Source organism: Trachypithecus francoisi, unplaced genomic scaffold (assembly GCF_009764315.1).
Source record: "Trachypithecus francoisi isolate TF-2019V2 unplaced genomic scaffold, Tfra_2.0 Lachesis_group0, whole genome shotgun sequence".
Lineage (NCBI taxonomy): Eukaryota > Metazoa > Chordata > Mammalia > Primates > Cercopithecidae > Trachypithecus > Trachypithecus francoisi.
Genome location: NW_022681453.1, coordinates 99,437,975 through 99,450,409, shown reverse-complemented (window position 1 = coordinate 99,450,409; position 12,435 = coordinate 99,437,975). Strand labels below are relative to the sequence as shown.

Sequence of the window (12,435 nt, the reverse complement as noted above, 5' to 3'; positions counted from 1 at the left end):
GCCAACCTCTTAATACTGTTACAATGGCAATTAAATCTCAATGTGAGCTACGGAGGAGACATTCAAGCCAGAGCGTTAACACAATTTCTAAATGTTAACATGTAACTTAATATAAATGGAATTGTTAAAAACCAATTCAGATCACTCTGTGATAAAGAAAAATAAATCATTTAAAGAAAGAAAATTCAATATCATAGAAAATGCTTTAAAAAGTAGGCTGCCAGCCAAGCGTGGTGGCTCAAGCCTGTAATCCCAGCACTTTGGGAAGCCAACGCAGGCGGATCACTTAATGTCAGGAGTTTAAGACCAGCCTGGCCAACATGGTGAAACTTCGTCTCTACTAAAAATAGGAAAATTAGTTAGGCATGGTGGTGGGTGCCTGTTATTCCAGCTACTGGGGAGGCTGAGACAGGAGAATCGCTCGAACCAGGGAGGCAGAGGTTGCAGTGAGCTGAGATTGTGCCACTGCACTCCAGCCTGGGTGACAGAGTGAGTGAAACTTGTCTCAAAAAAATTAAATTAAATTAAATGCAAAAAGTAGGATGTCATTCTTCAAATTCTACATGGTAAATGATAATTTTTAAAATTTGTATTACTCATCACTTTCTCATTGAATTTTTGGTGTATGTGAGATATCTTAGAAACAATATTTATTATAATCAGTAATTTGCTTTTTTTAAAGATAATATTTTATTTGTGAAAAATTCACACACACCTCCTCCATCCCCAAAAGGGAAAAATTAGTAAGAATTGGGGAAACTGAAGGAAGAAAGCAAGATCAAGTGATTCAACTTTCCGTAGCAAAAATATATTGGCAATGAAAAATATTAAACTCATTTCATAGAACATTATGGACTACTATTAATAAAATTTATATAATTTTAATATTTTTATGGTTATGCCTACATTTTAAAAATATAAAAATGAACAATTTGTTAATTGTACAACATGTTCCTGGATTTTCAGTTTGTGTACTCTAAGAAGTTGTTTATTTCATTAAATAATTATGTTATTACCTTAATGAAAACAGAACTGTGAAAAATTTATTCCACATTTCAGGCTGTGAAAGGAACAACTTTGGGATTATTAGAATTGTACACAATGTAGTCTGGAGTCATTTTCCCTTCCTGTGTTGTAAGCATCAACCAAAGGCTTTCACAGAATATGGGATCCTGTAAAATTACAAGACAGATTATAAATACCAAGGGCTGATTTCTCTATCTAATGAAGGCAGATGGTTTTGATTCCCAGTCTACCTTTGTGTATGCATTTCCATAACAGCATGACATATAATCTTCTTGTCTCTTTGATATAAATGCTACATGAGAGTTACACCACATGGCTACATATGGTGGTTTTATAGTTAGATATAAAAAACGAATTTCATATGTCTATGAGGAGACCAATATATTGTAGGTTGTTAAAAAGAATGAGGGCTTACAAAAATCGTATGGTTCAAATACCACAGCATTTTCTAGTTCTAAAGATCTAGGCCAATAGTGAGTGGTCTCAAATTGTGAATGCTATCAAATACCAAAATATATTTTCTCAAGAAAAATGAAAACGGTAATGTGACAAACACCCAGGGAAATACTGTGTTTTGAAGAAGGAAACAGAATATTCACAAACGTTTATTTTTAGGGGATGGAGAGGAAATATTTTGTCTCTATAAGGCTCTTGAAAATGTGTATTAGAATTTTGTAGTTAATTAATTTTGATGGCTATCTGTTAACAGTCTTCTCTCATAAAACTACCATACCAAACATAGAAATACTAGGGTGTAAAAACTGAAATTCTATTACTGAAAAACTTTCTTCAAATAGTGACACAGTTTCCAGATTTATTGCATAGGTTCTGTTTGCATTTCCATTCGAAAACTCCATTTACTATGGTTTCAGTAAAAATTCAGTCCAGGCTGAAACTTGGTATACCAAATAGGAGCTCTGGAGCAATGGTTGTTTTTACCAATTTTCCAGAAGATTGATTTAGATTGTTTTATGTTGTATGACTGTAAAAGAACAAAACAGAAAAAGATTCACTTGTTTGATATTTTATTCCATCTATAACAGAAATCTCATTTTTTTCCCCCTGGCAATTTGTACCATTACAAATGACACATACTGATTTTAATATATCCAATAAGATTGTATGGAGCTATCAACAAATAAAATAACATTTTGATAATAAGACTGGTTAGATTTCTTTCATCTTGCCTCTTTTGCAATATCTAGTGGCATATTTTCATCATACAGCTCAAGATACAAAGTATAACATCTGACAAGTGTTAAGTCTTAGACTTATGACCTTTTTGTAAGCTTTATTATAATTTATTTGACTTAGTTTTCCTTTCTGATTTATTAGAGTACAGATCTAATTAGCAGAAAAATTATTCTAGTATATAAAAAACAAAGTTGTCCTCACTGAAGCTTCAAATTCTTGTCCGGATTCTGATCCTTGGGGGAAATAGAGATTTCAACTGAAAAAACAGGTCTGGCAGATTGCATGAGTCAGTCCTGTTAGTGACCAGCTTCGGAGAAAATAATAGGAGTAAAGCAGAGTAAGCAATTAGCAGAGGTCTAGGTGGACAATGTGCAGACAGCAAGCCTGTTGCAGAAGTCTAGAAGTAGCAGTGTTTGTCTGGGTAACCTTAAAGAACAAAGTTAGAAACAGAGGAAGTAGTCTACTCTCAGGCAACAGAGAGCAAAATAAAATTCGATATTGCATCAAAGGCCTTGTGGGTAGAGTTTTTAGGTACATCTTCCCATAGGTAACACTTGGCTTATTGTACTGACACATCTAAACTTTCTGTAGGAATTGAGTGGGATTCTTGGGTGGAGAGCACACACACTGAGGCTAAGGGAAATGAAGGCTGACACCCTGTGGTTGCTGAAATCCTACCACATCAGTGACATGGAATTTAGGTTAGGAAATGAAACTTACTGGTTGGAGATTAAATACATTTAAAACCTTTTAAATGTGTGCAATGTTTGCCTTGGCTAAAGCTTATGAGTGTAAAATGTTATACTTTTAAGGCATTAATTATATTAACATTGAGAATTCATGTAGCCAAGGGATACTTGAAGTGATTTCTATCATCCTGATGTAGGTTTTCCTTTAGTACCTGTCTATAAAATATAATGAATTATAATGATAAAAAATCACACAGTATAAAATATTCCCTTCATACATGGAATTTTCTAAAATGTTGTTAATACAATTTTAGAAGATTGTATGCTGAAGATTAATAATCCATATATTCAATTTAATCTAGTAAATTACTAATGGGTATCAATATGTACCATGACATGTGTGAGGCCTTGAAAAAAGTCCAAAAAGATATATCATAACCCCAATTTGGGGAAGTTTCATGTCCAATGGGTGAACTAGAAAAAAATGTAAGAAATGTTGCATTTTAATGTCCTCTTAAAAGTGACTCACAATGAAATATAATTTTTCAATCATGAGTAAGCATTCTAAAATGTGACATGAGTTATTACTCACTAGAAATCAATTTAAAGATACTTTTTAAAGTTTCCAGCAAGGAGTATGTGATCAACTTTATAAAGATAACACTTAAGGAAAGAAAACTATTAATGCAAGTATTCACAAATTGCTAGCAGCTTCTTGAATAAATAATGCTACATAAATTAAACAGTACTATTCTTACTAAGTTAATTTGATCTGAAACTAATTAATATGCAACTTACTAAATATGCCGGTACCTTTTGTTAGGAATGGGCATAAAATGTGTCTAAAATCCTCCAATTAATTGTCTTTGGCATTTTTATTTTATTCAGCATGAATCCAAAATACACATTTGTATGATTGATGAACCATTTGAAACCAATGGTGTATTGGAAAAATCATTTTATCCAGAATTAAGTACTATTTAATAGAATTTTACTCATTGGTCGTATAGTAGAGTGCTATACGCAGCCAAGATGAAATCTTCCAGAATTTAGAGTTTTGAACTGTTAAATTACCTCACCAGTGGGTAGCAGGCAACTAATGGCTGTTAGGGCATGACCTCAAAGTGGCCTACTTAACCCATTAGCTTATTTTTAATCTCTCTGATACGTGAATAATGATCTTTTTTTCTTTTATTACACATACTCATTTCTTTTATTCTTTATTCGATCCTAGTTTAATGTTTTATAATATTTTTAAATAAAATGTTCGAGTTTTTAATTTATTATTGAAAAGGACATTCAGGTAATGATTTATATTCTGTGTCCTCAAAGGGAAACATTTTTTAAAAGATTGAATTTATTTCCACTGACAATATTACAATTCTTTATTTAGGTTCACTATATATTTGGGAACTGCTACACAGAAAAGTTAAATGATATGAATGGTCAGTGATTAACTATGGCCTTTTGTGTTTTGGGAAACCGTAGGTAAAATGAAAATATTTTCAAAGTTCACTCATCCAGTAGTTCAGATCATTTTCCAGTGAACTGTCAGTTACTTAAAAACAATTTTTGTAGCATGATATTTCTAGCTCTTTTATACTCAACAGTGTCTAAATGGAACATTTTGTTTCTTCTGTTTTTTCTTTGGCTTCTGTCCCATGGGGGATCCTGTGGAGAGATATTGAAGAGGACTTCCTAGTTCAGCTCTTTTCACTTTGTTCTTATCACATATAGACAGAGTTTAGCTCTCAGTTTCAATTCAATAGCTACTCGCTGAATGAATGCCTACTGTGTATATAGCTATAGCTTAGGGTGCTGAAATAGTGAAACAAGGTTCCTGCTCACAGGGAACCCATTGATTTATAGTATATTCCTCTTTGGACTGTTAAAGGTTTTTTTCCATATTCTTTTGTACTTGAAATGCTGTTTTAAAGTGAACTGTAGATGACATCATAAGTGTTTGTGAATCTGAAAAGATTAACAGTGTGGATGTAGGATTTACTTAATATATTCAGTTCGTGGAAAATCGTGTTAGGCAGCTCCAGTGTTTAGCCAATAAACTATTAAGAAAATGTACACAATAAATAATCCATGTAGTAATTGTGGCAGTGTCTTGGTCCTTAAGAATGTGTTGTCCATTTTTAAATATATATTCATATATTTCAGATCTAAAATTCTAAACCACGTTCTTTATACTTTCATTGTGATGTAGCACTGTGATGTCTATGAGTTTTACCTCATAGACAATTGAGATATATTTAAGTAACTTGCTCAAGTTAATATGATTAACCTCTAATGAAACTGACATAAAACTTCATATGTTCCACTTTTCAGAGCCTAGTTTTTAATTAGTCAAGCCTGGTAATAATCATATAAATAACTGAAAGTATTATGTGATTTGGTAAGTTGAACTGATTGAAACATTTCAGATACTAAAATATCTAGTTTATCCTCAGGATTCCAAACCCCAATTAATTTTAAAATGTCACTGTAGATGTATTTTAAGTCACTTTACATTCTACATGATATCATTCAATTCTCATCATAATCCAAAGATGAAAGGAGTCAGAAGTTATTATCACCAGAAACTGACCTCACACAAGCGTCTGGAGCCAAGTCTTTTGATTTCAAATCAGTACCTTTAACCTTATTCAGTGAAAATGGTTTAAATATGAAAGTCTGATATTCGTATGTTTTGAGCAATTCAGTTTAACTTTAGCGATGTTATACAGGTTCCAAAATACAGTCTGGCTAAAATAGAGTTAAATTCCTTTCGTCAGGATTCACTGAGAATTGTAAGTGCTGTCTGTGTCAATGGAACCTGTGTTAGGGGAAATGAAATTGAACACAGGAGGTGGGTAACATGTTCTATCCATACAGTATCATGACAGGAATTTGAGATTTTTCCTTTTGGTGACTTCTTAAAAAACGTGTGAACAAAATACATGCGTATATATAATATACATATATATTTAATATATGTGTATTATGTATACATATATATTTAATATATATGTATTATGTATACATATATATTATATATACATATATATAGCAATAAAATTATAACATATATAAATACATATACTCATATAAGATAAATATTTAGATGAATACATCGTTGTTTTGAAAAGGGGTTGATATAGCATGAGTTCCTATTGTGAGAATAACAAATTTGTGCCCTACTATTTTCCTCTGGCAGCTAAACAAGGCATTTATATCATGGCATGTAGGAGATACAGTATGAAGTAGAAATTTTTTTTAAGTGTGCTGTATCCAAATACGGTCACAAGCACAGACCTGCTTTATTTTTCACGTTCAGTATAAATCAATTTTAAAAATATTTGCAAGTATATATCTTCCTAAACAATTAAAGTTCACAAAGAATGATGGCAAAGGGGATACAATCATTTAGGTATTTATTATTTGAGTGTGTGGGAGGATGATTTTTTAAAGATATTTAGAATCATGAAGATTTAGAATTTTCCCAAAGGTTATATATTTTGTAATTATCTGCTCCTCTCACAAAGCATATAGGGAAGGTGCAGGTAATTTAAAAATATATGACATTTGGGATCACCCTCTTGTGTAGTAAATGTGTACATTGAATTTTAAGCTTTGATATCCTAACTGTTCCCCCTACTCCGTCAAATGTGAATTAAAATTTTTTAATCAATTTTTTTGTAGATTTATATGCAGTTGTAAGAAATGATATAGAGAGCTCTTGCGTACCCTTCACCCAAGAAACAGCTGTAAAGCTATGAAACAACATCACAGTGAGGAAACTGACTCAGTTCAATAGTCTTATTTGGTTTTCATCATTTTCACATGTATTTGTTTTTGTGTTCATATGTGTAAGTGTGTGTGTATATATGTTTACTTCTAGACAATGTTATTACATGTGTAGATTCATGTATCCATCACTTCAATCAAGAGACAAAACAGTTTCAGAACCACAAGAATCCTTTCTTCCTCTCAGAGCCACACCCATGTCCCTCTACTCTCCATCGCCCCCTGCCATCCCTAGCCCTTGGCAACCAAACTCTGTTCTCTACCTCTGTAATTTTGTTATCTCAAAACATCGTATAAATGGATTCCATCTTTATTTAAAGAGTTTTTGAGTGTATTCTTTGTATGCCTTTCTTAGCGGTTGCTCTGGGTATTGCAATTAACAGATGTAATTTACACAGTCTACTAGTAGCAACATTTTACCACTTCAAGTATGGAAACCTTACTTCCACTAGGTATCTTTGCCCTATCCACTTTTTTTCTTGTCTTGAGTATTCCTTCTCTAATAATGGTGGACATTATCAATTTTGTTTGAATAATCACATATTTGAAAAAAACTCAGGAAAAGGGTAGTCTATTCTATTTTCTCATATTTTGCTATTATTTTTGTTCCTTCTTGGTGCTTCAATATTTCCTCTTATTACTAATTCTTTTATATTTGAAAAACTTTAATTTTTCTTTAAGACAGTCCTGCTAGAGGCAAATTATCTGTTTTTCTTTCTTCTAAGAACATATGTATTTCATCTTGATTCCTAAAGGATAGTGTTACTGGTTAAGAAATCATAGTTGACAGCTCTTTTCATTCAGGAGTTGAAAAACGCGCCACTTCCTCTGGCTTCCATGATTTGAAATGGGAACTGTATTGTCATTTGAATTTGCATTCTCTTACAGGTAATAAGCCATTCTCTTGGGCTCCTTTCAAGAAGTTTGTCTAGTTTTCGTCTAGTTTTCACAGTAGAGTTCACTCTCCTGTGAGAAGTGCCCTCATTCATCTGACAGGAGGTGGAGCTCAGGCAGTAAGGCTCGTTTTCAGAAGTTTCCTTTTGATGTATCTCGGCATAGAGTTCTTTGGGTTTTTCCTACTTGGGTTTCAATCAGCTTCTTGATTGATTCTGTATCTTCCTGACTTTTGCCAAATATGGAATGTTTTCAACCATGATTTCTTTGAATACTCTTTTAGTCCCACTCTCTTTCTTCATTCCTTCTGGGACTCTAATGATACCACTGACAGATATTTGGTATTGTCTCACAGGTCCCTGGGGCTCTGTTCTTTCCTATCTTTTCTTTCTATCCTTCTATTTTCTCTCAGCTATTCAGATTGGGTGAATTATATTTCTCTGTCTTTAAATTAACGGATTCTATCCTCTGTTATTTTCACTGTACTATAGAGCAAATCCAATTAGTTTTTATATTGGCTTTTATATTTTTATTTCTATAACATCCATTTTTAATAACATTTTGCATGCTAAGGTTTTATGTTTTTTTCAGTTGTGCCAAGATAATTAGTAATTTCTTATTAAAGTAATTTTGTAATGGCTTCTTCAAATTTTTGCCAAAAATTTCAATATTTGATTCATCTCAGTATAGGCATCTGTTGATCATTTTTTCTCATTCAGTTATGATTTTCCTGGTGTTTATTATGGCTAGTAAGTTTTCTTACTTATTATATGCTGAGCATTTTGGTTATTATGTTAAGAGACTCTGGATGCTAATTAAGTTTATTCTCAGAAGCAGTTGCTAGTCCTAGCTTTCAATTATGGGCTGTGGTTCTAATGAGAATTTCATTTTTAGGGGCTTTGTGTTGCTATTTGGACAGGTTGATTTATCTAATTCTACTGGGGACCACACTGATCTCTTCTGGACCACATAAGGGACAAGAGGAGATTCCCCAGGCTAAGCTGTAGTGGTCTAGGGGAGGTAAAATATGCTCTAGCTCAGCGATCCCCAACCTCTTTGCCACCAGGAATCGGTTTTGTAGAAGACAATTTTTCCATGGATGGTGGGCGGTGTGTGGGGGGGATGGTTTTGGGATGAAGTTGTTTGACCTCAGATCATCAGGCATTAGTTAGATTCTCACAAGGAGCACGCAACCTAGATGCCTCATATGCAGAGTTCACAATAGGGCTCACTCTCCTATGAGAAGTGCTCCTGCTGATCTGACAGGAGGCAGAGCTCAAGCAGTAATGCTGGCTAGCTCATGACTCACCCCCGGCTGGGTGACCCAGTTCCTAACAGGCTGCAAACTGGAACTGGCCCATGGCCTAGGGGTTGTGTACCCCTGCTCTAGCGAATGAAAAGAGGATTACTTCCAGGGCCCTGTACTTGCTGTAGAGACATCCTGTCCCTGCGTATACCCTCCTGCCTCACTTTCCACACACACTACTAGAGCTGCTTATCTGTTCAGTACCTCCAGATGGAAAGGGGAAGTCTTAGGCACCCTGGAAAAACAGGTCACTTTGCCTAGCTGTTTGCTGTTAGTAAGGCTCCTATTTCATTCCCCTTGCAGGCAACCCAGTCTCTCCTGATATTGTTGGATGGATTCTCATTTGACCAGCAATAAAAAATGAGTCTACCTAGACTGACTTCTGTTTCTAGGTTGTGGTTGGGAGAAGCTGGGTCTGGATCATCTTTTACTGTTGTTTGGGAAGCTACTGGGATTTTCCTTGGGTGCTGGTGTCTTTAACGGGTCCTCCTCACTCTTTCTACCATTTAGAGTACTCTTTTAGTTGCTGCTTGCTTAATTCCAGATTTTACAGCCCTATTTAGTGGAGCACATAATGATAAACTTTTTAATGCTTTTTTTCTCCCCCAAAATGAGTCAAGTGAAGCATAATTCAGCAAGATGCTAAAATATCTTCTGTGAAAATGAGTGTCTTGTGATAGAAAAGGTGATTCAGATGAAAGACTACGTTAACATACAGTACAGCAGAGGCACCAACCAATCAGAGCAAATTTAAAAGTCAGATAGTTTACAGGTGCCTTTCTGCTCAGTATCAGCTCAAGTTTAAATAGTTCAAGTGCCTCTACTGCAGAGAGCTTTTAATATGCCAATATTTTTGTTGTTGCCTTGGAAGGCCTGCCGCAGTCACAGTTTACCAAATTTATCTGTCCATAGAAGTGAACCCACTTTGTTTATAGCTTTTCTTGGCACTGGTATTCTATGAAAGATTTGTAGAGGAAAGCTATGTTTATCAACATCAGTATCTACCTCATCTAAAGTATTGTATTAGATGTAATCATTTAATTATAAAGTGATTTCTGGAAACATTAAGGAGCACCTAATTCTACTTTGATTTTTAAATATCTGATAAAATATTGCAATATATTTAAACTTTCTTTTAAACTGTTCCAAGAAGTAAGATTTCAATGTATGGCCAAAGAAAACATTTATTGTATTGTGTTGAAAATATATAGTCTAAAAATACTGACTTTTTCTGATGTTTTTATTTACGTTTTCAATATTTTCTCTTTCCAGCTTTAAGGGACAATAGGATCGAGCTGGTTCGCGCTTCCTGGCATGAATTGAGTATTAGTGTCAGTGATGTGTCTCTCTCTGATGAAGGACAGTACACTTGTTCTTTATTTACGATGCCTGTCAAAACTTCCAAGGCCTATCTCACCGTTCTGGGTAAGTGCAAGGGACTAACACCGTGTAATCACACAACCAGAGTGATATATATTGCTACAGCAACATAATTCAATACAAAAATATATTTCAAAGATTGTATGAATAGATATGGTTTAATCCTTTCTCTGCTATATTTTAACAAAGGCATTTTAAAATCATTCAGTCCCTTCTGAATTTTATAAAGGGAAAAAGAGAGATTCAAAGATGTATATGACTGCTAGAAGACACACGGCTATTTTGTTTCTTAGCCAGCAATAGACACCGGTTCTCTTGATTTCAGCTAATTTTTTTATCACATAATATCACATACATACAATCATATGTATGTTGTATATATTCTGATCCTTTTACAAAATGACACAATACTGAGCATAATGAGTTCACCTTGTATACTGTACTATGCTCCTTTATTTGATCATGTGAGTCACCCGATAAAGGCCTTTCTCGCGAACTTGTGGCTCTCAGATATGACCTGCTTGTGTATTTAGTGCATTTAAATGACCCTGATATTTCCATGTGCCTTCTTTCCTTTTAAAATTATATTTTCTAGATTCCTAAATGAAGTACCTAATGTCTCCTGAGCTTGCAGCTTGTAGTTTCTTTGTGTTTTTATTCTCTAAATATTGGGCCATTTTCCCAAAGGTGAAAGTGACACAAAAAAAGCAATACATTCATAGAAATTCTGAGGAAATAATGTTGCAGCTCCGATCTCTCTGTGATTCCACAGACGTCAGTGCCCCAATCAGCTGAAATTGCTGCAGTTCATTGAAACACACCTGTGTACTGAACAAGTTAGAGGAATTTAAAGATTGATTTTTTCCCCCCTAAGCTTGCCCTCCTCTTTAGATAGAAAAAGGCACAATGTTGCATTTAAAAGGACTAACACATGCTGTTCTTTTGGGTGGGAATATTAAAGTTAATCCAGCTAGTGAATTGGTTTTGTGCATAGGATATAAAACATATTTCTTTGCAAGTCACACTGGGACTATTTTATAAAAATCTTCACAAGTTTGCCATTAAAGACAAAATATACCCACTGAAATGGAGTATTTCAGGATAACAACTGCATAAGGTTAATGTATTGTTCTGTAGAGAGCCAATATGAAACTCAAAGAATAGATGACTGATGAATTCAGTTTATTAAATGGTGATGTGGCGTAGATTTTTAAAAAAGAAAGCAGGTAATATGTAGGTGAAGATAAAAAATGTTAAGAGTAGTTATGTTATTTTTTCATGCATCTTTGTGGTTACTGTGTTACCGTTGTTTAATTTGTACTTCTCATATTGGTGCTTTTCAATATTCTTTTTCTTTTCTTTTTTTTTTTTTTGAGACAGGGTCTAACTCTGTAGCCTGACTGGAGTGCATTGGCGTCATCTCAGCTCACTGCAACCTCCGCCTCCTGCGTTCAAGTGATTCTCCTGCCTCAGCCTTCTGTGTAGTTGGGATTACAGGCGCCCACCACCACACCGGCTAATTTTTTTTTTTTTTTTTTGGTGTTTTTAGTAGAGATGGAGTTTCACCATGTTGGCCAGGATGGTCTTGATCTCTTGACCTCGGTCTCCCAAAGTGTTGGGATTACAGGCGTGAGCCACCGTGCCTGGCCACAAAGTGCACAGAGGATAATATTCTTTTTAAGCTTTAAGAACTATGAAATCAGGAAAGAAAGAAGCTAAAGTTAAATTGTAATTTGGTAAGGGATAGAGAAATATGTTTGTGGGTTTTTTTCTTCATTGCAGTCTACCTTTTAAAATCTCTACACTAGTAAATTGTAAAGTATATTGAATGATTGTTTTTAAGATTTACACACAGGTATTTTCACAGGTAAAATTTTACAATTGAGGCCAGGCACAGTGGCTCAGACCTGTAATCCCAGCACTTTGGGAGGCCAAGGCTGGTGGATCACTTGAGGTCAGGAGTTTGAGACCAGCCTGGCCAACATGATGAAATCCCGACTCTATTAAAAAATACAAAAATTAAGCCGGGCATAGTGGCTGACACCTGTAATCAAAGCTCTTTGGGAGGCCTAGGTGGGCGGATCACGAGGTGAGGAGTTCGAGATCAACCTGGTCAACATGGTGAAACCCCATCTCTACTAAACGTACAAG

General features: G+C 34.6%; 1 protein-coding gene across 3 annotated transcripts in view; it reads left to right on the top strand.

Moving 5' to 3' along the window:
* The window catches only part of CADM2 (cell adhesion molecule 2), a 1,094,949-nt gene that overhangs the window by 908,975 nt on the left and 173,539 nt on the right, over positions 1–12,435 (top strand). For all 3 annotated transcript variants that reach the window (XM_033211599.1, XM_033211598.1, XM_033211597.1), the window contains one exon: positions 10,177–10,329. In XM_033211599.1, coding sequence (XP_033067490.1) covers positions 10,177–10,329 — 153 coding nt within the window. The remainder of the gene's footprint in view (positions 1–10,176; positions 10,330–12,435) is intronic.